The sequence below is a fragment of the Sander lucioperca genome, chromosome 19 (genome assembly GCF_008315115.2).
Source record: "Sander lucioperca isolate FBNREF2018 chromosome 19, SLUC_FBN_1.2, whole genome shotgun sequence".
Taxonomy (NCBI): Eukaryota; Metazoa; Chordata; class Actinopteri; order Perciformes; family Percidae; genus Sander; species Sander lucioperca.
The window spans coordinates 25557375-25584643 of NC_050191.1; the positions used below are offsets into that span (position 1 = coordinate 25557375).

Consider the following 27269-nt stretch of genomic DNA (forward strand, 5'->3'; position numbering starts at 1 on the left):
CAAAGTTGAAGTTGTGTAAGTTTTTCAAAATAAATTTCATCACAGTTACAAAATATAATGTTACAAATATAAACATCCTGCGCCGCTCTCTGCTGGACAAACGGCTCAACTGCAACAGCTGCTTCTGTCAGAACCCCTGTTAGATACTTTTAATGAAGATAATGGAACAAACAAACTTAACAAGAAGGTAACATTTTCTGTCTTATTTTCAAAAGATGCAAACAGACATGTTACCCGCTGTGTCTTTCCTTTACGCCCTTCACATTAGCAGGTAAGTAAGAGGAAACATCAAGACTTCAGGGATTTAATGGAGAGGTAAAGATAAATAAACTTACTGTGCAAACAGAAAGAGGACAGACACAGACACAAAGGTTTGTGGCACTATCTTTGTGGGGACCCGTCATTGACATAATGCATTCCCTAGCCCCTTAACCTAACCTTAACCATCACAACTAAATGCCTAACCTTAATCCTTACCCTCACCCTAACCATAACCTAATTCTAACCCTAATCCTAAAACCAAGTCTTAACCCTCAAACAGCCCTTTAAACTTATGGTGTCCAGCATTTTGGCCACACAAAGCTGTCGGGACCCCACACTGGACTCCTGGTTTTTGGACCCCACGAATATAGTTAAACAAGCACACACACACACACACACACACACACACACACACACACAGAGAGAGAGTATATAAACTGTGAGTCTGATCAGATGAACAGATAAACATTTCAGATCTTTATTTCCCTTCGAGGGCAGATTTGATTTGCAGTTGAAGGACAAAAATGCACAACGTACGAGAGACATTTAGCACAACAGTTAAAGAAAACAACCAGATGTCCGTATGCATCCGTTGGTTAAACGTATCAAACCGTTCGACTGCTTCAGTGCAAATTAAACGTTTTTATTGCACTTGGAACAAGGGAAATTTGAAACTGATTCCTTTTTACCCAACATGTATCACTGTAGAGAAGGGAATCCCTCCAGAGAGCTACGATCGACCGTGCATCCGTCTCAAATATCTGTTAAAGAAAGCGTCTACGTGTTACGACGGTTTCTGTTCTGCGCTGTAAGGTTCCCGAACTGAGAAATCACAGAAAATAAACAAACAAGACATTAATTATATCAAGGATCATTATTTCTTTCAATATTAAGTCGATTGGTTCACACATAATGTGTAAAAACATTCAAACATGAAACACATGAAGATAAATGAACCATTCTCAGAGTATAGTACAGATAATATATATAATATATAATAACTTGTTTCAATGAATCAAACTGGTTCTTTAAACAAATGTTTCTTCATTCAGAAACTTTGGATCAACATGTTCCATTAATAATCACAACCAAACAATCGAAATTAAACATTTTAAATGCCTGTCATATTTTTCTGTCAGTTAAAAAAGTCGAATTATTCAGATTGTATTGTATTTCATTAATTACAAGCAAACGATAACTGTAATCAGAGAAGAAACTGTGAAAGAGAAAACATTTTAATGTTCCAACTAACTGAGAAACCACGATGTTCAGGTAGGAACCGTCTTTTTGTTTAACACTAGTGCAGTGTCCGTTGAAAATGTGCCTGTTTGGAAGGGCCGATTGCTTGGCCTGTGGTATTGCTGCTTGTAGAATTCTTCAAAACCAAATTGTACCCCAAAATTACTTACAGAAGGATCCCAAACCACTTAATACGCAACTCCACTGCATAGCATAGCCTACTACTGACTTACAGTGTAGGCTACGTCTACATCAGAGGAAGACATTGTACTACTGTATTTACCTGACAGAGAATGGGGCAGATTCAGAATGTAATCACAAAATATCACAATGACAATGTGGAGTAATCAGACATTAGTGTCATGGACTCATGGCAGTGTGCTACCCATCCGGCCTGTTATGAGAGCTTATCAGCACATATCTGTGTTCATCAACCACCAGAACCGGACCGTGTGTGTGTGCGCGCAGAGAGAGAGAGAGAGAGAGAGAGAGAGAGAGAGAGAGAGAGAGAGAGAGAGAGACGTTGTCTCGTGTCGTATGATGATCATTAACAAATTTAACACTTCAGCAGAGGGGCTCATTTCCATACAGGTTTAGTGGCTTGACTGTTAACGGTGAAGTATGGATTTGATTCGCGGGGGTATTTTGGCGACGGTAATGTTATTAGTGTTGTAAGTTAGCAGTAGATTTAATTAACCCAAACCCGGAGTGAGTCTGATGAAAATTGATGTGTCTGCCCGGTTCAACTCTGAGATTTTCTCGCATTGCACCGCGCTCTGAAGGAATAACCTCAGAGATTACATTATGTTCTGCCAGCTCACAGCAACTTAATACAATAGCAACAAAAGAGTCCCCCCGCCCACGCTGTTGTAATGCGTTCTGCATGTGGCGTCTGCGTGTGATGTGCAGGTTACCTTCCCCCAAAACACGCCCCCAAACACGGACACACATATATACAGATACGTCTCGCTGCCACTTGTCTTCAGCTGGCTGTGCATTGCATGTGTGGGATTCTGAAACGTCCTTAAATTCGGGAATTGTCTTTTGTTTATTCAAAGTCGAAGACAGTCCAAAGTAGTGCTACTTTGCACATTTTTGTGGGTCTGAGGTGTATGTCACATTTTAGCTGCCAAAGCTCCGCTGCTCTCTGTCTCTGGTCCTCAGGGTGGGGGGAGTGGCCAGTGGCTAGAGCGGCAAAAGCCAATGTGTGCTTCTTTAACCAATATATATTTAACGATATATTTTGCATTTCTAATCCAAACAACGTCAAACTTGGCACTGCACCTACTCGTGCCTGTAGCAAGACACCTGTCAAGTTTGAAATCCATCGGACTAACGGTTCGAGAGATATGCGCATAACACACAGACAGACAGACAGACAGACAGACAGATGTTCCTACAATTTATTGATAGATGAAACAGCCCCGAAATCACCGTCACCAACCCCACCAGACTCCATGTAAATAATCATTACTTTTAGCATGTATATATCAGCATATTTCCACATGTAAATGGGTGAATTAAGGGTTTATTTCAACCAACCCAGAGTGGTGATTGTTGGAACAGTGGAAAGATGAACCAAGACGGCTTTTGATAGTTTGATTTAGTTTCTGTCCACTTTGAATGAAGTGTGTTTTACGATAATAAAAGTAGTGATTATTTACATGGAGTCTGGTGTAGTTTGGTGATGGTGATTTCGGGGCTGTTTCGTTAAACTAAAATGATCTTACTCTTTAACTAAAAGGTCTATCTCTGTAGGGATCCTTTCATAATGTTGTCAGACACTTAGAATAATAATCTGAGTCTCTCAGCGCCAAAAACAGAACTTTTAGTGGACACTGACTGATGCTGAACATTTGTCCCGTAGGGTTACATTACAGCTCGTTTCTTCCTGGGTAAGATCTGAACTGCTCATCGCTTCACTTCCTGTTTGCGCAGCGGCGTGCAGCACCGTGTGTCGCTTCATGTTCGACACTTGTGTGAATTTTTTACCGCAGACGGTGCAGCCGAACGGTTTCGGCCGCGTGTCCCCGGCATGCTGGGCCATGTGCCGCTTCAGGTTCCCGCCCTGCGTGAAGCGTGCGCCGCACACCGCGCAGCCGAACGGCTTCTCTCCCGAATGCGTCCGCAGGTGTTTCTTCAGAGCGCCGCTCGCTGCGAAGCCTTTGGCACAGACGGAGCAGCCAAACGGCTTCTCTCCCGTGTGGATTCTCATGTGCGCCTTCAAGTTGTGTTTGTGGTTAAATTTGCCGCCGCACTGCCGGCAGCGGAACCGTTTCTCGCCTGGCTCCGCCTCCGAGTTCTCCTCCGAGTTCGCCTCCGTCTGGCTCTCCGCCTCGCCGCCGCACTTGTGTCGCCTGAACCCGGAAAGCCAGGTGAACTGTTTGCCGCAGACGCTGCAGCAGAACTGTTTCTGGCCCGTGTGCACGGCCGTGTGCTGAGTCATGTGAACCTTTTGCGTGAAGCCTTTCCCGCAGAACGGGCAGCTAAACGGCCGCTCGCCCGTGTGCAGCCTCTCGTGCGTCTTCAGGTTCACCAAGCGGCCGAAGCGTTTCCCGCACTGCGAGCAGCCGAAGGGCTTGTCCCCCGTGTGGCTGGTCATGTGACCCAGCAGCGAGCGCTTGCAGCCGAAGGTTTTGCCGCAGACGGAGCAGCCAAACGGCCGCTCGCCCGTGTGGATCCGAGCGTGGGTTTGCAGATGTTCCTTTCGGCCGAACGTCTTCCCGCAGTCGGAGCAGCGGAACGACTTCCTGCCGCCGGTACTTCCTGCGTCGTAGTTGGAACCTGAAGAAGAAAAACTGGGCTCAGTAGGGATGTAACACACACACACACACACACTCACACCCACACACACACAGACACACACACTCACACCCACACACACACAAACACACAGACACACACACACACACACACTAGGCCTGCACGATAAATCGTTATAAAATCGCAATCTCGATTTACCCCTGTTCACGATTACATTTTTAAATGACTTCGATTTTATTTTTATTTTTTTTCCTTCAATTAATTTATTGGAACTGGTTGAGATTTTTTTTTAAATGTCCTAGGGCGAAATCTATAAAGATCTAGGAAGTCGTAATATTTCAGGAGAAAAGTCGTTAAAAAAGTCCTAATAATTTAAGAAAATCTAACTTTTGTTCTATAGGATAAAATCCAGTTTCAGTGTCACTTTTGATATAAGGACATGTTGTTTTACACAGTTTATAAAAAATAAAGATTATTCACTGATTTGTCTGAAGCTCATTCTGTTAAAAACATCCTGAAACGAACCGTAACATCTCTAACGCTCAGCGATGGCACTGCATTTAAGTTCCCTGCCTTCTTTTGTAACTTTAGGTCTTAATGTTTATTCATGTTATTTATTTATTTTTACCAAATAAAGTTTTAGTTAGCACTTATTTTGTGTTACAGTTTTAAATTGATTGTTTCAAAAATGTCACAGTTTTCACACTCTTAAGTCTTTAAAGGAACATGTCGACTTATTGGGACTTTGTCTTATTCCCCGTATCCCCCAGAGTTAGATAAGTCCATACATACCCTTCTCATCTCCGTGCGTGTTGTAACTCTGTCTGACGCCCCCACCGCTAGCCTAGCTTAGCACAGATCCTGGAGGTAACCAGCTTAATCTAGCCTACTGCTCCCAATAAGTTACAAAATAACGCCAACATGTTCCTATTTACATGTTGTGATTTGTATAGTCACAGCGTGTATAAATAACAAGGTCACATGAGACACAGCCATCTTCTAACCGTATACATACTGGGAACTATCTTCTCAGAAGGCGAAGCACTGCTACTTGGGCGGAGTGATTAGTGCAACACCTGAAAAGCAGCGTTGTTACTCTCTGCTCCTCACCACGGGGCTTCTCAGGTGCTGCGAGCAAATCACTCCGCCCAAGTAGCAGAAGTAGCAGTGCTTTGCCTTCTGAGAATATAGTTCCCAGTTTGTATACGGTTAGAAGATAGCTGTGTCTCATGTGACCTTGTTATTTGTACACGCTGTGACTCTACAAATCACAACATGTAACTAATTGGGAGCAGTAGGCTAGATGGAGCCGGTTACCTCCAGGATCTGTGCTAAGCTAGGCTAGCGGTGGGTGCGTCAGACAGAGTTCCGACACGCACGGAGATGAGAAGGGTATGTATGGACTTATCTAACTCTGGGGGTTACTGTGAATAAGCTAAAGACCCAATAAGTCGGCGTGTTCCTTTAAGTCCTAGTCATACAGATATTTATTTCAAACATACTTGCACAAAACTTGTTTTGAATATTAACTATGTGTCCCCCCCCCCCGGCACAAACTCTCTCTCTTTCTCTCTCTCTCTCTGGGTTTTAATTTGTTCAGATCAAACCTGAGTTTGGTCCTCTGCTCTCCGTCTCGTCCTCGTCGCTGAGTTCCACCTTAATGTTCAACTCTGAAGAGTCTCCAGTCTGGTCTTCAGTCTCTGATTGTAATGGTGGATGTGAGTTCCTGGCTGGTTCTGGTCCTCCACAGTCCTCTCCATCAGCTTCTGTTCAAGATAAGATAACATTAACACACAATAAACTTTTGGGTTATATTCCTTTTCAGGTGTCTCCTAATGGGTTTAGATACTTGGGATTTAATATCTGTTGTAATTTCGATGATATGGTAAAAATGAATTTAAACCCAGTGGTGAATGAAATTCGAAAAAATCTTCAAAGATGGTGCCCTTTGTTAATATCATTACTTGGCAGAGTTGCCATCATTAAGATGAATGTCTTACCCAGGCTATTATATCCATTGCAGATGCTACCCAATTATGTTCCAGTTAAGTTTTTTTTAAATCACTACATAGTTTGATAAGTAAAATTATATGGAAGGGCAAGCGCCCAAGATTTAAAAATTGGACAAACTGCAGTTACCAAGGGACAAAGGGGGGTTAGCACTGCCAAATATAATGTATTATCACTGGGCCTCACAAATAAGATATATTACTGAATGGTTAAATAATGATGCTAATTCCACATTTCTGGATTTGGAAAATATTGGATGTGAACCGGTTTTGTCAGATATGCCCTTTATAAATAATGCAATCTCACTACAGGGAATGAAAGATAATTTTATTGTTAGAAATACCCTTAAAACATGGAATCAAGTACGTAGACACTTTGGGATTAAAAATCAACTCTCTGCTCTGGTGCCTATTGTTTGCAATCCTGATTTTGAATTGTCTTGTTTAGATGTGGGCTTTAAAACATTGAACGATGCTGGTATCTTTCAAATACAAGATCTCTCAGATGGGATTCTAAAATCTTTCTCTCAACTCAGAACTGAATTTGACCTCCCTCAAACACAGTTTTTCCGTTATTTACAGCTTAGGAGCTATATCCATTCTATATCAATATATATGAGTGGCTTGAGTACAAATCTGCTTGAAAAGATACTATTAAAGGCTTCTTCCTTAAAGAAGAAAGTTTGAAGTTATATTTACTCTCAAATATTTGTCAACACCCCTATAATTAATAGTAAAACTTCCTGGGGTGAAGATTTTGGATCCCAACTGGATGAGGGGATGTGGAAAAGGATCTTGTTGAATGCAAAGAAAATTACATGTTCTAATAAATCCTATGAGACTCAATATAAAATTATCCACAGACTGCATGTTACCCCTGCTATTCGATGTAAATATGACCCTTTGTGCTCATCATTATGTGTGAAATGTAAAAATAGCTGTGGCACTTATGGACATCTAATGTGGTCATGTCCAAAAATCTCAAGTTTCTGGCTATTGGTCCAAAACGAGATTAAGAACATTTTTAGGTTTGATATTCCACTAAATCCATACCATTTTGTACTGGGACTGGATGCTAATTGTGATCGTAGGTACAGGTACATTCTTAGAGTTGCTTTGTATGCTGCACGCCTCACAATACTACATAAATGGTTAGACGAAGATCCTCCTAACATTACAATGTGGTACGAAAAATGTATGTCCATCTTGCCATTGGAGAGACTATCACATGTACTAAGAAATATGCTTGATGTTTTTGTAAGGGAATGGTCCCCATTATAATTATACCTAAAAGATATGGTCTAGAGTAATATGTATAGGGGTAGGAATTTGAGTTTGAAAAGTGACTGAATAAGCACATGAAATATTTAATTTTGCCCTGCAACTGCTAGTTTTATTTTACCTTACTCTTATTTATTTTTCTTTATGTGACTGTCTGTTTGTCTTGTATCACTTGTGGTTTCTTGTATTGTCTCACATTAAAATAAAAGAAAAAAAAGAAAAAAAAGAACACCAAAAAACTTACATGTATCTTATACAAATGCCATCAACTACAGTTAACATTCAATTAGTCTTGCTTTGTCAGACCTTCCTCCACAGCGCTGCGGAGGATGGTCTGGCCAGGGACGGACTGGGGTTAAAAAAACAGCCCTGGACTTTCTTCTAAATAGGCCCATCATCCGGCCATCACAGTGTGAGCTTTTTGCATTTTGCTACATCAGTCTTGAGAGACTTGGCTCTCTTTTCTTTGAATTTTTCCCATCCACCTTTCTCCTTACGTTTTCTACTAGCCATGGTCTGGTGATAGCCAGACTAGTAGGCCTACTCTTCTTCCTCAAGTTTTTTTTTTTACACGTAGCATACAAAATAAGTGATCGTATTAGCGCCCCCTGCTGTTGGCTGTTAATTTCGCTTTATTCGACTTTTTTTGTGCCGACGGCCGTCGGTTGGACATTCTAGACTTTTCCTGAACGCACAGATTGTCAGTCCGTCCCTGGGTCTGGCTAGTCCACACAACATTCCTGGATGGGAGAAAAATATGCTCTGGTTTATTGGCATTTCTTTAAACCAATCACAATCAACTTGGGCGGTGCTAAGTGCCAGACGGAGCCACGGTGCCTATGCTAAATAGTCTCGGGAAGGAACTTGTTTTGGTGGAGCATGTGTACGTTCAAAAGTTGTTTTAGTCGTGCAACAGAAAACTCAGATTGGACAGACAATAAACCTCACACAACACCCCACACACACACACACACACACACACACACACACACAGAAGAAAGACAACCTACTGCACATCCTCCCCATCATATTGCACAGACATTCTACCCAGATTGCACAGATTTCCCCGTTACAGCTTGCTGTGATCTGTAGTACATCACATTAATAATACTGCACCAATACCCTACCAGATACTGCACATACTTGACCTACTGTAACGGTGAGTACTACAGATCTGTTCCATGTGTTGAGTTTGTCTCTGGTGAAGCTGTGAGGACTGAGCTTTCTCTTCTTTGTCTTCACGCGGAGAGGATTCTCCGCCACAGGTGTGTCTCTGCAGCTGGTAGCGCCAGGTGAACATCCGGCGGCAGGCGCGGCAGCCGAAGCGGTTCTCCTTCCTGTGGACGGACATGTGCTGCGTCAGATGTCCTCCGTGTTTGAAGCTCTTGGCGCAGACGGAGCAGCTGAACGGTCTCTCTCCCGTGTGGATCCTCGTGTGGATGTTCAGGTTGTCTTTGCGGCTGAATGTTTTCCCGCACCGGCCGCAGACAAACGGCTTCTCGCCGCTGCCTTCTGCCTCTCTGTTCCCGCCGCTCTCTGCCTCTCTGGTCTCGTCTCCCCGACTCTGACGCTCGCAGACGCAGCGATGACTCTTGAGCTGCGTGTACCACGTGAATCTCTCTCCGCAGATGCGGCAGCTGAAGCGTTTCTCCCCCGTGTGCACCGACATGTGGTACGTCAGATTCACCTTCTGCGTGAAGCTCTTGGCGCAGACGGGGCAGCTGAAGGGTTTCTCTCCTGTGTGAGTCCTCATGTGGATCTTCAGATGCGGGCTGCGGCCGAAAACTTTCCCACACTCGGAGCAGCGATACGTCGTCTTCTTTCTGCCGGTTTTATGTCTCAGATCGCCGGCGGGGACTCTGAGAATCTGCAGCGAGTTTAATAGCGACGGAGACTCTGCACGGTCTTCGTCTGAAGAGTTGTCGGGTTCAGGGTGGAAGTGTGGAGCGGTGTTCGAGTCGCAGACGGTTTCTGTTTCCTCCGGTACCTCGACTTCTTCTTTAACCACCAACAGCTGCTGAACATCTGCAGATGAAGAGACAGTATGATTTCAGTATGATCTCTTTGGGTCAAACTGCAACATGTGGATTTAAATGTGGATATTTTTTCTGGATGAATGGATTAGTTGTTTGGTCTATAAAACAAAACAAAATCCTTTAAAAAAGGGACTAAAACTTTGGAACAAAATGTCAAAAACATTTAAAAAAGTGACAAACGTCAAAGAAGTGGCACGTAAGGGCAGGAATCTTCACTGGTCTCAGGATTCAAATCGATTCGATATCAAGATGCGTCCTAGTGCTGGGCGCCATAACGGTTTAAACCGTATATTGCTATTAATTTCCCCCATGAAATGAATTTTTCATATAAGGTATTACCGGCACATTGGTGCAGAAAGCGCTGCTGCAGAGGTAAACAGCTGTGTACCCTTCTCCTTCATAACGTTACTCAGCCATGCTAACGTTAAAGACCTGGCAGCTCGTGGCCATTTAGCTCAGTTGGTAGAGCGGGCGCACATGTACGGAGGCTTGTTCCTCAAAGCAGAAGGTCCAGGGTTCGAATCCGACCTGTGACAGTTTTCCTACATGTCTTCCCCCCTCTCTCTCCCCTTTCATGTCTCAGCTTTCCTGTCCAATAAAGGCAGAAATGCCCAAAAATTAAAAAAGACCTGTCCAAAAATAAAAAAGACCTGTCAGCTCTAGCATGCAGCGGAGCAACAATCCACCTACGGTCCTGCTACAGACGGGTTCACAGCAATGAATCAAATACTGGATTTAAGATGTCTTGCCTCGCCCAAATACTTCCCCCAAAACTACTAACGTTATTCAAACAACAGCGAAGCAAGCTGACAGCGGAGCTACGCTCACTTTTCTACAACATCATACCGTTATCTGTGGCCAAGGTAACGTTAGTGTTCATACTATCTTACAACTAATATATTTTGAAAAGGAAGTAATGTTAAAGTTGTTGGTATGTGTATTTATTTGATTTAAGTTAATTTTACTACTTTGCGGTTTGGATTCTGTTACTGTTTAATGCGTGCGCGCGTACACGCGCGTACACGCACGCACGCGCACACACACTATCTTTGTGGGGACCCGTCTTTGACATAATGCATTCCCTAGCCCCTTACCCTAACCTTAACCATCACCACTAAATGCCTAACCTTAACCCTTACCCTCACCCTAACCATAACCTAATTCTAACCCTAATCCTAAAACCAAGTCTTAACCCTCAAACAGCCCTTTAAAGTTGTGGGGTCCTGCATTTTGGCCCCACAAAGCTGTCCGGACCCCACAAGTATACTGTATTCCCGGTTTTTGGACCCCACGAATATAATTAAACAAGAATATACACACACACACACACACACACACACACACACACACACACACACACACACACACACACACACACACTGTGAGTCTGAGAAGCTTGAACAGAATTATTCTCATTATTAATGTTGTGGAGCCAAGCAAACCCTTTTAGGAAACATGATGACATTGAAATGTTTTTTTTTATATTCTATGTTCTGACAGTAGAATAAGCCATTATAAACCTTTAGTCAAGCAAAAGAAAGAAAATCCCGTGAAACAGCCAGAATCTTAAAAGATACTGTGATACATGTATCTTTCAACTGTAGACAGTTGAAAGATACATTCTGCTGCGCATCTGCTCCGCCAAAAGGTCAATTAAACAACCGATGAACAGCAAACGACTGAATAACAATCTGTGAGCGTGTTGGCAGTTTGGTTTGGAGGGTTTCTGTTTTCATTTCTTGTTTCCCCTGATAACAGCTGACAGTGGATTGATGTTTCACAGCGCTGTGCCGCGAAACAACAACGACCCCAAAGTGAAAGCTCAGCATCTCGCTGTGACTCACACACCAGGTGTGTGTCTGTGTGTGTGTGTGTGTGTGTGTGTGTGTGTGAATATATTTGTAAATCTCCTTCTATTTGTGTGGGTACTTTTGTTTTTCTGCGCCGTTGTTGTCACAAACAACTTGGGTCTCAAGTAACGATCCCAGCGCTCTCCAGTAGAAGGCGGTAATGCAACACTTATGGATGCTAACTGCTGACCCGGTGCGTGGCAATTACTGTACTAATAAACATAGTTGCAATATGTCGAGCAAATGTTAAAGCCCATGTTGCAGGGTTTATTTTCTAATGAATTTGTGCAATTTGCTTGTTGGTAATAAACATTTAAACTGTTACCCAACAACATCAAATACAATGGATATCACAAAACGGAATAAAATACGAAAAAGTAGTACTATTTTACAGCGGTTTGCAATGATTCTCTTTTCCCCCACAATGCATTGCATTACGTCACGTTGGGGAGACGACAGACGAAAGCCCCGTCTCTGTTCACTGTCTATGGTCTCGTCTCTGCCACTGGTGTTGCAAACTATGGCTTTTGGTCTCGACCGAGTCCATGTGTCTTTATTATGTGTATAATAATATTGGAGGGAAAGTGAAACACAGCTTGGACGGGGATGCTGTTCGGCTTTTCACAAGTTTAGACAGCTAGCTACGCCGACGTTTGCTAACGTTAGCGCAACAGCGTTAGCCTAGACTGCTAACTAGGTAAATATTACGACTGCCTTCAGAGTTTCCTATATCTGCGTCCACGTTGTCAACATGTTGCGTTAGTGCTCCTTTTGTACCATCATTTTATTGAATGAAATGTTAAGCTTTGCTCCTACGAGATGGGTCGGTTTTTGTTAGCTACATACAAAGCTAACTGGCTATAGTTAGCCTGTATGCTAGCGGAATTAGCTAACGTTGCATAACCAGCCAGCAACTTCGGCAATCAGCAGTAGTTTCGGTAGGCTAACCACGACAGTATTGTCGCCCACAATCAACCTCTGCTGCTAAAAGCAGTCAATCTGCAATGATGTTTGAAATAGAGACGCTTGTGGATGTGTTAGCTGTCGTGGTTAGCTCGCCGGAACTACTGCCAAAGCTGCTGGCTGGCTACGCAACATTAGCTAATTCCGCTAGCACAGGCTAACTATAGCCAGTTAACTTTGTGTGTAACGTAGCTAACAAAAACCCACCCATCTCGTAGGAGCGAAGCTTAACATTTCATTCAATACAATTATGGTACAAAAGGAGCACTAACGCCACGTCTTATGTTGACAACGTGGACGCAGATAGAGGAAACGACGAAGGCAGTCGTAATATTTACCTAGCCGTCTAGGCTAACGCTGTTGCGCTAACGTTAGCAAAATGTCGGCGTAGCTTTAGCTAGCTGTCTAAACTTGTGAAAAGCCGAACAGCATCCCCATCCAAGTAATAAATAAACACTAGGCAAATATGTTACTGGAGCTAGTAGGGTCCATCAAAACGTGAGATATCTAATCGAAAATGTGTTTACAACGTCGGGGGATTACACAGGTGGGACTGACTGGCAAGTTAGCCCATAGCTAGCATGATGCCTTCTATTTCTAGATCTAGCTAGATTACCAGTACTTATCTGAACTAACGACATGATCACTGTCACTAGATATAAAGAAAACATTGACTTTCACTCGGTGCTATTCACTGACAGTAAAAACACCTCTTCCACCTCTTCCTCATCCCAGTCAGTCACCATAGTTCTAGTACTTGACTGAGGCACGTCTCCCCAACGTGACGTCATCACCGAATTGCGTTAAAAAAACCACTTAAGGACTAAAACTGTAAAAACTGGCCTTTAACACTATTTGGTGACATTTTTAACAATGATATACATATGTTGAGTGCTTTATGTACCCATTAATCAACAGTGGTGGTTAACCTGCAACATGGGCTTTAATATATTCACTAGCTTTACAGCTGGGCCAACTAACAGTTTAAGCAGCGCTTAATAACATTTCAGACTGCCAAATTCCATACAAAGACCAGGCAAAGCACATGTTAGTTGTTTGTGACAACAACGGCGCGGAAAAAACAGTCTCAAAAGTACCCAAGGAGATTTACAAATATATTTACATTGAAAAATACTAAGTTCATTTACAAATGATGAAATACGAGTTACAAATTAGACGCACGGACACAGATACGCATTTGCGGATACAAATTGCTCTGCATTCATTTCTGAATTGTGTTTTACAAGATGCAAATACATGAGACTGTTTCAGCACCATAGTGTGTGTGTGTGTGTGTGTGTGTGTGTGTGTGTGTGTGTGTGTGTGTGTGTGTGTGTGTGTGTGTCTGTGCGTGTCTTGCTGTGTAAGTCAAGACAGCCAAAATCATCATAAACCTGGGTTTTATTTTGAAATGTGTTTTATTTTTGTAAAGTATCTGGGTGGACTGGTGTACTTCTTGTATGTGATTACCTGTCTGGCTTGACACATGCGCTCGTGTCTCGTGGAAGAAATAGAGGAGACGGCGAAAAGATCACTGCAGCGCGTGGGCCGACGTGACCGCTCTGTGCCTGACCGCAGCCAATGTGGCAGGACAGATTGAATAACATGGGTGCCGAAATGAAAATAGCTCCGATTTGCAGCGCTTCGGCGTGCGGCGTATTTCTTGCGTCACAATCATACACTGTGTGGCGCTGCAGGTGGAGACGGTTACAGATACATTCAGCGGCACATCGGCTCTGAACGGTCTGCATATGTTATGTGTGATTTCGGCTCGGATCACAAAAACTCATAAACAAATATTATTTAGCATGTTACGTTTTGCAGGTAAAGTCTTATTGTTCTGACAGAGAAAAAAAGGTGTTTTTACTGTTGATTTGTTTCAGTGTTTTTTTATAAATCCAATAATTGCAACATCTTTCTAAAATAATCAAGCAGCCCTAACTGTCACACGTCAGACTGTTTAGCTGCTAAATAACGGCGTCCACGTCCTACCTTTCTCTTCATCATCTTCACTCTTCACAGGGACAGGAGTGAATGGGAACTTGGTGATATCAGCCTCCTCCAGCCCTTGAAGTTGCTCTCCTTCCTCACTGCTCCACAGTTCCTCCTGTTCCTCTTTAATGTGTGGGGGGGGCTCTGGCTCCTGCTGGTCCACACTGGAGCTACACTCCTGCTGCTCAGGGGGAACCTCTTCTTTAACCACCAACAGCTGCTCAACATCTGCAGGACACAGGAAACACACTCACGGTGCATCTCATGTCCCTTAAAATATTTACTGGAATTTTGTCAAATTGCTTACCAAGATCATGTACCACCTTTTTTAGTCCAAACACACGCACACGGACACACACAGACATGCACACTAGGGGTTGAACGGTACATGTATTCGTATTGAACCGAAATGGTACGGGCGTCACGGTTCGGTGAATACATTTACACGGAGAATACACATTATAAAAATAAATAAAACTTGCGTGCAAATTAATTAATGTAATGCGGAACTAATGTAATGCGGAACTACTGTTAGATACACAGGTTCTTTAGGGACACCTAACCTGTAGCCCCGCCTTAGCTCTGAAGCTCTGATTGGCACGCCGCCTATGTAGCCGAGCTCCGCCTATGTATGCAGTTTTAGTGAGTCAGAGATAGCAGCACTAAGGACAGGTATGGCAAGTGGTGGCGACCCACAAGAGTTAGAGGACCCGCCAGCCTCTTTAAGATTGCAAGTTTGGGAAAACAGTAGTAGCCAGTAGTACAGGCGAGAGAGTGGTGGATAAGACTGCTGTTGAAGATTAGTGTTACGTTTCCAGCGTCGCAGCTCCGAACCGTAACATTAGTTGGGACAGACGCCTTGTTTCTTCAGGCTAACTATATTAGCTTTAGCCAGGCAGGGAGCAGCTTTCTGCGTTGATAACGTTGCATTAATCAAGTAATTTAGTTTGTCTTTGCAGAGAACAGAAATGCTGTATTTTCAGTTTTATAGCTGATTGTGTTATTTTGTTTACAAGTTACAGCTGGAGTCTGGAGATGATGTGGGGTACTTACTGTTTACGGTTTACATCTTACTTTACACACTTCAGGCTGATGTAGCTAGCTCAGGGGAGAGACTGGATGACACTAGGTGGTACAGCCTGAGACATGCACAATAAAAAAAAGTTGCCTTCTGCATTTTTGTTTTGCTTTTCCCTCCATTGTACCGAACTCGTACCGAACCGTGATGTCTGAACCAAGGTATGAACCGAACCGTGACTTCTGTGTACCGTTCCACCCCTAATGCACACACACACACACACACACACACACACACACACACACAGACATGCACACACACATGCACACGCACGCACGCGCGCACACACACACACAGACATGCACACACCCACACACAGACATGCACACGCACGCACACACACAGACATGCACACACACCCGCACACACCCACACACAGGCACACACACACACACACACACACACACATACATACAGACATGCACACACAGACACACACGCACACACACAGACCTGCACGCGCACACACACACACACACACACACACACACACACACACACACAGGCACACACAATTTTTATTTATTTATTTGTTTGATTTTTTGCTCTGCCATATCTGAGAAGCTTGAACAGAATTATTTCTGAAATAATTATTTAATTATCTAAATAGCTGATTCGTCTTTCAGATGACTCATCAATTCTTAACCAATATTCATCTGAATCACAGTTTTAACAGCTACGGCGCAGGTAACCATGGTGATACACGCCAGGGTTAAAACGTGATCTGACGTGCTAACATAGCGTTAGCTTCGTGCCAGCAGAAACCCTGAGTGCAGCCCCAAGAACATATAGCCCCTAACGTGCTAAGCTAACGTCAGCTTCGTGCTCCGGGCTGCAGCTGTGAAGCTTCAAAAATCTAATAAATAAACAGCGTTTAAAGTTCAGCAGACGATCTGAAACCAGCTGTTAGCTTAGCAACATTACCAGCAGCAGAAAGTAAACACACCTGTTGTTGTTCTCGGGTTCATTTCCTGTTCTAACCCCTCCACAGAACAGCAGCAGTATCCGGGTTCGGGCCGCCTTTCTCCGCTTACTGAACTAAACTCTGACGGTTTGTTTTTCTGCCGTTATTCCGTTCCAACTAACGGTTCACTCTGCTAACACAACTCACTGTCAAACCGGCGGAAATATCAACTACTACTTCCGGGGACACGCTTCAAAATAAGAGTTATTCTTCTCTTTTCTTGTGGCAGGTTGTTTGGTGAAGTTCAGCAGGAATGTGTAGAATATGTAGAAAAGACAAGTAACAGGAAGTGGTGGTTGAGGCAGCGCAAACTTCCCTTATTTAATGTCTTGCAGAACACAAAACAGAATCTCAGTCAGTTTCATAAATGAAATAAAAAGAAATGAACTCCAAAAAGTCCCTAATACAACTATACGACAACATACCCGTTAAAATCCTCAGGAATTACTTTATGTATCACTTAACTGTTGGCACATCTACCAAAGTATAGTTATGTGTGTATATGACAGGCTTGTGCACAATTCAGAATTGAATTGAGAATGACTCCGAAATTCCAATTCAATTCTTGAATTTGAATTGAATTTGAATTAATGTCAAAAACAGGATCTAGAATTACACTTCGAATTTGAATTAAAGGAAGCAGAATTGCAATTCAATAAAAATTCAAAGAAATTCATATACATAATTTAAGTGAAGTGTTTAACAATGAAGCTTTACAATATATGTCAGACATGATTGCATTACACATTCTATAAATGATATTAGTTTGAACTACTTGTACAGATTACATTAACAGGAAATGTGTTTTTAATTTTGTATTATTTTCTACATTGTGGATTAATACGTAATACAAACTATGAAAAAACACCAATGGAATTATGTAGTAAAGGAAAAAGTCAACCACAAACCAGAATGTTTTATATTTTAGATTCTTCAAAGTAGCCACCTTTTGCTTTAATGAAAGCTTTGCACACTCTTGTTATTCTCTCAATAAGCTTCATGAGGTAGTCACCACAATGGTTTTCAATTAACAGGTGTGCATTGTCAGAGGTAATTTGTGGAATTTCTATTTTAATGTGTTTGAGACCATCAGTTGTGTTGTGCAGAGGTAGGGTTGGTACACAGTTAAACAGTAAAAAAAAGCCCTATTCAACTACTGTTTTAATTCATATTATGGCAAGAAATACTCAACTAAGTAAAGAGAAACGACAATCCATCATTACTTTAACACATGAAGATCAGTCACTCCGGAAAATTTCAAGAACTTTGAATGTATCCTCAAGTGCAGTCGTGAAAACCATCAAACACTATGATGAAACTGGCTCTCATGAGGACCGCCCCAGGAAAGGAAGACCAAGAGTTCCCTGTGCTGCAGAGGATAAGTTCATTAGAGTTACAAGCCTCAGAAACCACAAATTAACAGCACCTCAGATTAGAGCCCACATAAATGCTTCACAGTAGCCCAGTCTCATGGCAGTTTGTGAAATAGTTACGTTATTGAATCTATTGATTCGTGAACAGGACACGGTTATGTTGTTTTTTTCGTGTGGTGATTACGAATTTTAATTTAATGTATTGAAATGGGAATCCATGTTTCGTAATCACAGCACAACAACGGTAGGGAGTAGTATGAAAAGCAGAAAATCCGCGTAGGGAGGTTGATCGGAGTGGTGGTTGGGTCAAACAATACAGGACTTTCACCCCAGAGACCGGGGATCGCGTCGGCGTGTTGCAGTTCCTTTCCGCGTTATTCTCTTCCTAACCACAACCGTCCCGTTGTTGTCGGCGTGTCCTGCGTGTGACGGTACCTTTCCCAGTTCTTATTTTCCTAACCTCAACCGTCCCATTGTTGTGGCGTTTCATATCCCCGTTGTCGCGTACCACAGAGACCGCAGATCGTGTCCCTGCGCCCGGGGATCGCGGTCCCGTTGTTGTCGCCGGCGTGTGGCGTTTAATTTCCCCATTGTGGCGTTTCATTTCCCTGTTGTTGCGTCCCCCAGAGCAGCCCAGTGTCATGGCAGTTCGTGAAATGGTAACATCCGAAAATCATGACCTGTACACGAAATAAACAAGAAAATCGTGACCTGTACACGAATCAATAAATCAAAATAACGTGACTATTTACGAACTGGCGTGAGACCGGGTTGTTCACAGAGATCAAGTAGCAGACACATCTCAACATCAACTGTTCAGAGGAGATTGCATGAATCAGGCCTTCATCACGGTGGCCGACAGGGGCAAACGCACTGCCGCGACGTGTAGTTACATTTTCGAGAGGTGGTGTCAGGCTACGGCGTAGGGTCGGTATGTCCACGTACCTACGTACGTAGCCACGGTGTAGATTTAACACAGAAGTATAAATCACGCTTTAGAGAGAACGAGTATTTTTACACCATTGTTTTTATTTTCATTGGAAAACATTTAAAAGGCCATAGTGTGATTTTTGCAGAGATTTGTACCAAACTTCTCTGCAGCACCGAAATATTGTATTTAAAATGGTATTTTGACACATTTAGCCTCTAAACAAATATCGTGCCTCCTGCCAGTCGGCCATGTTGTGATTTTGATTATATTCTGATTCATTGTTCAGCCCTACTTGAAGCCCACACGTCAGAGTTTCCAGCCCGGGTTGGTGACATGTTTTCAGCACTTTCTCATACAAATATAATTTAATAAGAAACAGAACAATAGAAGAATATATTGAACAATAAAAATGATTCTTGCTGCAGGTCTGATGTTGCTGAAACAATCGTCAAATCAATAATAATTACACGTATCCAACATCCAATAGTTCTCTTCATTTCATCATTTCATTTCAGTCTGTTGAAGGAAGAAAAACTCCAAAGTGAAACTTAAATAAGAGTCCCGAAGAACCCGACAGCTAAATAAATTAGATTAGATTCTTCCCGAGTAAACAATCTTAGTTGTTTGGTCTCTAAAATGTTGATCAGTGTTTCCCAAAAAGCCCAAGATGACGTCCTCAAATGTCTTGTTTTGTCCACAACTCAAAGATATTCAGTTTACTGTCACAGAGGAGAGAAACTAGAAAATATTCACATTTAACAAGCTGGAATCACACACGTTTTACTGTTTTCACATTATTTATTGATCAATTATTTTATATTTTATTATTAATAGTTGACAACTAATCCATTAATCCGGGACTTCTGTATTTTTCTGAGATGTTAAACCGGACTGCGGTTCTTGCTCTCTTTTGAATCATCGCTTTTGTGTGGTGTTAGGAAAATTTTGATTTACATACTTTTTCTCTCTCCCTGACCAGATAATTGTGACGTCATCGACTCTGACAAGATAACAACTGACGACATCAACTCTGTATTATGAATGTATTTCACACATAAATAAGCTACTATTTGAGGCTTACGTTAGACACTTGACTAGACTGTACTTATGCTGTGAGTACTGTAACTATCTCCTTGTTCTGTTCACAAGTAAAAATGAACTTTGATATAACTTCAGTGGTTCTGTCTATCCTTTGATAATGTAATTATTCTAACATGTGGATTGTCATGTGTCTCCCGATATCTCCTTTGAATTTAAAACGTCTCTCACAAACTGTACAGCTGTATTCTTTCTCTCCGGTGTGACATGGCATGTGATGAACTAACTTCCCCATCTGAGAAAAACTTTTACCACAAACTGTGCAGCTGAACGGTTTCCAGTTTTACGTTTCTTACCGCTCACAGGGACTGTTACATTTCAGAGTTGACTGAGGTTTAGTCTAATAAACACCGCCATCTTTTAAACCCAGAAGAATTCTCACCAGTAGTTTGACTTTGATGGAGCTTTGATATGACAAACACATTTTTAGCTAACTATTTCAACTGTTTAGACAGTACTTTTAGCTAATATTTCAACTGTTTAGTCAGTACTTTTAGCTATTATTTCAACTGTTTAGACAGTACTTTTAGCTAATATTTCAACTGTTTAGTCAGTACTTTTAGCTACTATTTCAACTGTTTAGTCAGTACTTTTAGCAAACTATTTCAACTGTTTAGTCTGTACTTTTAGCTAATATTTCAACTGTTTAGTCAGTACTTTTAGCTAAATATTTCAACTGTTTAGTCAGTACTTTTAGCTAATATTTCAACTGTTTAGTCAGTACTTTTAGCTTATTATTTCAACTGTTTAGTCAGTACTTTTAGCTTAATATTTAAACTGTTTAGTCAGTACTTTTAGCTATTTCAACTGTTTAGTCAGTACTTTTAGCTAAATATTTCAACTGTTTAGTCAGTACTTTTAGCTAATATTTCAACTGTTTAGTCAGTACTTTTAGCTAATATTTCAACTGTTTAGTCAGTACTTTTAGCTAATATTTCAACTGTTTAGTCAGTACTTTTAGCTTATTATTTCAACTGTTTAGTCAGTACTTTTAGCTTAATATTTCAACTGTTTAGTCAGTACTTTTAGCTATTTCAACTGTTTAGTCAGTACTTTTAGCTACTATTACAACTGTTTAGTCAGTACTTTTAGCTACTATTTCAACTGTTTAGTCAGTACTTTTAGCTTATTATTTCAACTGTTTAGTCAGTACTTTTAGCTTATTATTTCAACTGTTTAGTCAGTACTGTTATCTACTATTACAACTGTTTAGTCAGTACTTTTAGCTACTATTTCAACTGTTTAGTCAGTACTTCTAGCTACTATTTCAACTGTTTTGTCAGTACTTTTAGCTTATATTTCAACTGTTTAGTCGGTAGTTTTAGATACTATTTCCACTGTTTAGACAGTACTTTTAGCTAACTATGTCAACTGTTTAGACAGTACTTTTAGCTACTATTTCAACTGTTTAGACCGTACTTTTAGATACTATTTCATCTGTTTAGACATTACTTTTAGCTAGTATTTCAACTGTTTAGACATTACTTTTAACTACTATTCCAACGGTTTAGACAGTACTGTTAGCTAACCATATCAAATGTTTAGACAGTACTTTTAGCAGCTGAATGTTTTCTTACGTCTTGAATCATGTTTCAGAGAGTTTAAAGCTGACTGAGGTTCTCTGGTCTCCTTCCAATCAGCACTGTCATTAGTCTCAGGTTCAGAAGAGTCTCCAGTCTGGTCTTCAGTCTCTGGTTGTAAAAGTGGATGTGGATGTGAGTTCCTGTCTGGTTCTGGTCCTCCACAGTCTTCTACATCAGCTTCTGTGTTTATATGACCAGCACATTTATGTTTTTCTCCTGTGTGGATTCTCATGTGTTTTTGGAAATATTTCTTTCAGACTGAGCAGCTGAAAGGTTTTCTCCTGTGTGAGGTCTTATGTGTCTCTTCAGATCTGACTTGAAGCTTAATCTTTTCCCACACTCAGAGCAGCTGAAAGGTTTCTCCCCTGTGTGGATTCTCATGTGTGAACGTACATGTCCTCTCTGTGTAAAAGATTTATTACAAACTGAGCAGCTAAAAGTTTTTTCTCCTGTGTGAGTTATCATGTGTGTCTGTAAAGTTCCACTCTGTGAAAAAAGATTTATTACAAACTGAGCAGCTAAAAGGCTTTTCTCCTGTGTGGATTCTCATGTGTGTCTGTAAACTTCCATTCTCTGAAAAAGATTTTTTACAGACTGAGCAGCTGAAAGGTTTTTCTCCTGTGTGAGTTCTAATGTGTTTTTTAAGATTCAACTTGCGGTCAAATCTTTGATCACAACGTGAGCAGCTGAAAGGTTTTCTTACGTCTTGAATCATGTTTCAGAGAGTTTAAAGCTGACTGAGGTTCTCTGGTGTTGGGACCGTCGAGGAGGTTAAACATTATCTTTTTCAAGCAAAGGGTTTCCAGTCAACATGTGACTCAAAGACAAAAGACCCAGAGACCATGTGGTCTTTCAGACAAAGGATCTTGGCCTACGGTAAAGTCCACATCCCTTGCTCCAAACTCCTAAATGAAGGAAAGGAGCTAAGAAAGACGCAAAATGGCGTCAGGGAGGGGCCTGCAGATAAGGTTCGACACTTTCAGCGTCACTTTGACTCTCCCATTGGTTCAGAGGTACCATAAAACCAGCATGGAGCCAGGTCTGGTGGCCTGAGCTATAAAACTCCATGTCACCCCCCACTTCTCGTCTTTTGCCCTGTGACTTTGGTCACTACAGCATGACACACAGAAACAAATGCTTTCCACCTCAACTCCAGTTGACGACAGGTCAGCACTACAAGTTTGTGCTAAAACTTCCATTTTTGAAACTAAGTGGATTTAATTTCGGTGCTGGGAGCACCGTGGATCCTCTGAAACCACTCGCCAGTGTTTTCATATCTGCAGGAGAAGGAAACAACGTTTTTCTTCTCAAGTCGACTCTAGCTCTCTTCCTTCTGCTCTTTTTGGAAGGAGAGCTTCCTCTGATCTGCTGACGAGCAGACACGGACCCCCGTTTCTTTCGTGGAAACCTACGGACAAACGGACTGAACACACAGTAAGAAGGCTTACGTCTGGGCAGAGATACATAGTGTGTTTTATTAATGAGTAATTTGCTATTGCTGCTACTTTGTGTTACCATTAATGTGATTTGATTAATACAGCGCTACTGCTGCGCGTGTAATGTATTAATCTAGGATTGTGACTGAGTCAAATCTATTCTGTGAATGTACTCTGATCACGGTGCATTGTTGATATGTTGTGTTGAATATGTAGCTAGCTTGTTCAGGCTGTAAATGCTACTTTCTGCTTCTCCCACTGCTGAGGAGTTTTAGGTACTGTTAGATCCAAGTATATATATATCTTTCTTTCCTACTTCTCTAACCTTTCTCTTACACACACATATATGAACACATAGCTAGTTACACACACGCGCTAAGGTGAACAGCTGGCCAAACAGCGAGTCACATAAACTGCAGAGCGCGCACCGCTCCACAGTTCTGCGCTCCGGTGTCTCCCTCTTGTCAACCACACGTGTGCAGACACGTTAGCTTAGCAGCTAGCCTATTGTTGGTAGCACATAGCTTATCCTGAATGAGCTAACGGCTAATCTTAGCCTAGCCTATCAATACCGCCCTCTTGGGGTGAAACAGTTTTGTTCAGCTCACAGGAGTAGCCATTTTTGTAGTCTTTGGCTAGACTACACCTCGTCAACCCCCCCCTAATCTTTCACACCCACACACACACACACACACACACACACACACACACACACACACACACACACACACACACACACACACACACACACACACACACAGAGGGTCTCCCCACATGCTGTTTTGTTTTTGCTTTGTTTTGTTGTACTTAAAAGAAACGTATATTGGTTTTAATTAATCAAAGGATTATTGATTGGCCATTGATAATTTTGAAGTTAATAAATTCTACTATACTTTAATTAGCAGTTGTTTGTGATTATTTGTGTATTATTGTATTAATTGCTGGTTAAACACAGGTCGAGCTCGGATTTCACCCTTCCACTGACAAATGAGACTATTCCACAGTTCAATATTGGCCCCTGAAGTTTCAGGGTGGTGCCCCGTTTTGATTGTTTGTTGATTTGATAAAGTTATTAATAACCATATTCATAACTTTATTAATATTGATAAACATCTTTGATAATATGCCAATAATCTGATCTGTACCCCTACGTGTACCCAACACTGGTCTCCTTCCAATCAGCACTGTCATCAGTCTCATGTTCAGAAGAGTCTCCAGTCTGGTCTTCAGTCTCTGGTTGTAAAAGTGGATGTGAGTTCCTGGCTGGTTCTGGTCCTCCACAGTCCTCTCCATCAGCTTCTGTTTTCATGTGTTGAGTTTGTCTCTGATGAAGCTGTGAGGACTGAGCTTTCTCTTCATCATCTTCACTCCTCACAGGGACAGCAGTGAATGGGAACTTGGTGATATCAGCCTCCTCCAGCCCTTGAAGCTGCTCTCTCTCCTGACTGCTCCACAGTTGCTCCTGTTCCTCTTTAATGTGTGGGGGGGGCTCTGGCTCCTGTTGGTCCACACTGGAGCTACACTCCTGCTGCTCAGGGGGAACCTCTTCTTTAACCACTGACAGCTGCTGCACATCTGCAGGAAACACAATCAAATACAGTCAACTGTTTCATCAATACTTGTAGCTAACTATTTTAACCATTTAAACATTACTTTTAGCTAACTATTTCAACTGTTTAGTCAGTACTTTTAGCTAACTAGGGAGTAATCCCGCTAGCAGAGTTTCCACTAGAACAAATTGGTGCCGGTCATGTGACCTGTAAGGTTTTCATTTTACCGGTCAAAATGGGAAAAGTTTAGGTCAAATATTTTCCATGTTTGTTGCGCTTAAATACAATTGATAGGCAGGCTATATAACAAATAATATCATCAATATGTTGGATGTAGATTTATAGTAATTTTATTGAAATGTAGGCTAATTGCTGCAGGCAGACAGAGCAAAAGAATTAAATCAATGCACATAACATTGTGCCCATCTGAATTAAAATACAGTAGGCCCATTTTATATTTACAAGGCAGAGGAAAGAAAACGATACAAACTACAGTACAAACAAACTGGCTCATAAAATGATCAAGTGCTGACTTGAATCACAATAATTGTAAAGTGTCTTTCTGCAACTCACGATGCATATAATCAGCCTTTGCTTGACGCCGCTGCGCTGTTTAGATGCGGTTCTGTCAGAAGCCTCTCTCTGCTGGCACACTGGAGACGGGTTTGACCCACTCTGGATAGATTTCACCGTAATCCCAATAAGCACCTCACAGGCTGTTGAGAAAGTCAAGCCGGACGCCTGGGTAGCTCACCTGGTAGAGCAGGCGCCCATATATAGAGGTTTACCCCTCAACGAAGTGGGCACGGGTATGATTCTGACCTGTGGCCCTTTGCTGCATGTCATTCCCCCTCTCGTTCCCCTTTCAAGTCTTCAGCTGTCCTATATAAAAAAGGCCCAAAATGCCCAAAAAATAACCTTTAAAAAAAACATGGTGTTAGAAAGCCTGTCCACTTCCCCCACAGGTGGATGGCGACACTGCAGTCTGATGTTGGTTGAGTGCTTGGCACGTGCGCTTTGATATCTGTCTAGAGAGGCAGCGGACTATTTTTTTATTCATGTTCCTTCGAGTCGGATTGCGTGCACACCCTTAGACAATATGGACAGAGCAGCTGCAGACATACAAGCAGAGAACAGGGAACATCCCCACAGAGAACATCATCCACCTGCTAACTTGGCAGATTATGAAGTTGAATACTTTGGCTGAGAATAGATTGGAGGGATGTCACATCCCTTCATTTCAGATGGCTAATTGCAAATTTGCTCTGACGGTGTCAGAGTTCAGAAGCTCCACAGTCTGATGTGACAGCCTGCGGGTGCCTGCCGGGTTCGTTGGCTGGCCGCCTGGCCTGTCCACCTTCACAGCCCCGCTGTGAGCTAGCTGGAGCTCTCTCAGGAGACTGGCGGACAAGAGGCGTTTATTTCCCCGATCGTTTGTTTAAATAACACAACACACATAACCATCATCATTATAAGATTAACTGGAACCTGTGGTTGTATGCCTTTTCAGAGTTATAAAGCTTCACAAGAGGTTGCGGCCGTAACATAACAAGCTCCCTGGCCACCCGGGCTGAGACACACACAGACACACACACAGAGCACGCAGAGGCGAGGGAGAGCAGCGTCTGACAGGGCAGAGAGATACCCGTCTCTCTTCGACAGCCTTGTAAATGAATTATAACATAACATGTAATATTTAAGTTTATAATTAATGTTTGTAAGAAATTAAGTTTCAGTTTTTTAAATTTTAAAGAGCTTGTTCAAAGGGTCAGCCTGGCCTAGCATACTGCAGAATAAAGCGATTTAACTGTTTCATACTGCATACTACTGATGAACATATGCAGTAGGTACTACTACTGCATACTGCAGTATGCAATCGTCAGCGATTTCAAGAGCAGCCACAGGGAATGGGGGAGAAAGGGGGATGGCATGCAGATAAGGGCCTTGGGTTGAATCGAGTAACTGCTGTACTGCCGCAGAGGAGCGATCGAGGCTTTAAGCGTCGACAGGCTGAATGTTTAACGAACCAACATCCTGTCAGTTTAAACAGAGAGAGAGAACAGAGAGAGAGGAAGAAGTAAAGGGACCAAACCTGCTCTGTGTAACCGAAGCTGAGGGTTGAAAACAGAGTCCAGTAATTCCCGTTGTCGCTTGTTCTCGTCTTTTGAACGACAAAGTTCCTCCTCGTACTCTACTATCGTAATTTCATACACCCCAAATATCTCTTCTGCAGCCGCAGTTAGTCGCTGCTTCACCAACGCTCTCAGCATCTGGACTTTACTCATTTTACCTCTTTCTCAACACAACAAAGGGACTCTTCTAACACACATTTCTGCTAGACGCCATCTTGTTCAAAGTGTGACATTAGTAAACCTGTTTGAGTCGTGACTTAATAACTGTCCCATCAAAAGCTTTACATAACTCTAATTAAAGGCTTGCAACTGTCTTGCTTCTTGTAGTTGAATACAGTTAACATTGTCTGTATCTTACATGCAGGCTCAGGTAAGCTACTCACTGTTTCCAACTGTCCAGCATCCAGTACAGACAGTAGGTTGTTGTTTTTTTTAATTTTATTTCATAATGATCATTATGTGAGAAAATAATTGTTATTAATGTGTCTGAATTTCTGTCATTAATAAATATTTCATTTTCTTTTTTGTAATGGTAAAAAGAGCAAGAGAGACAGAGAAATCCCCACAGACTCCCTGCAATGATGCTAACTGGCATGTCATTGAACACAATGTTGCTCACCTTCTTCACTGGGACTGGGAGGGGCACAGTTAGGGGGAGACTGGGCTGCTGCTGACTCATCTGTTGTTAAGTCAGCTAAAAGGGGCAGGGACAATGATTTAATATGAATAT

At 42.0% G+C, this 27269-nt stretch overlaps 1 protein-coding gene and 1 long non-coding RNA gene across 2 annotated transcripts; one reads left to right on the forward strand and one right to left on the reverse strand.

The window, feature by feature from the left end:
- Positions 1 to 3277: 3277 nt before the first annotated feature.
- LOC116040295 (zinc finger protein 260-like) lies at positions 3278 to 14437 on the reverse strand. The gene is made up of 4 exons (XM_031285606.2): positions 14395 to 14437; positions 8706 to 9578; positions 5871 to 6029; positions 3278 to 4284 (listed from the first exon to the last, which is right to left on the reverse strand). Exons 2-4 carry the CDS (start codon positions 9304 to 9306, stop codon positions 3329 to 3331), a joined length of 1716 nt encoding a protein of 571 aa, XP_031141466.2. The 5' UTR covers positions 9307 to 9578; positions 14395 to 14437; the 3' UTR covers positions 3278 to 3328.
- Positions 14438 to 14767: 330 nt separating this feature from the next.
- Positions 14768 to 27031, forward strand: LOC116040308. Its single transcript, XR_004102636.2, has 3 exons — positions 14768 to 14778; positions 15166 to 15171; positions 26641 to 27031. It is a non-coding gene; the product is annotated as an uncharacterized LOC116040308 (long non-coding RNA).
- The last annotated feature ends 238 nt before the right edge of the window (positions 27032 to 27269 follow it).

Excerpts from the sequence above, each read along its gene's own strand:
- LOC116040295 (XM_031285606.2), bottom strand. The coding sequence starts at position 9,306 with ATGAGGACTCACACAGGAGAGAAACCCTTCAGCTGCCCCGTCTGCGCC. Across the intron at positions 6,030-8,705 it reads CTGTAGTACTCACCGTTACA|AAGCTGATGGAGAGGACTGT; the intron begins GTAGGTCAAGTA and ends TATCTTGAACAG. Across the intron at positions 4,285-5,870 it reads GAGCAGAGGACCAAACTCAG|GTTCCAACTACGACGCAGGA; the intron begins GTTTGATCTGAA and ends TTTCTTCTTCAG.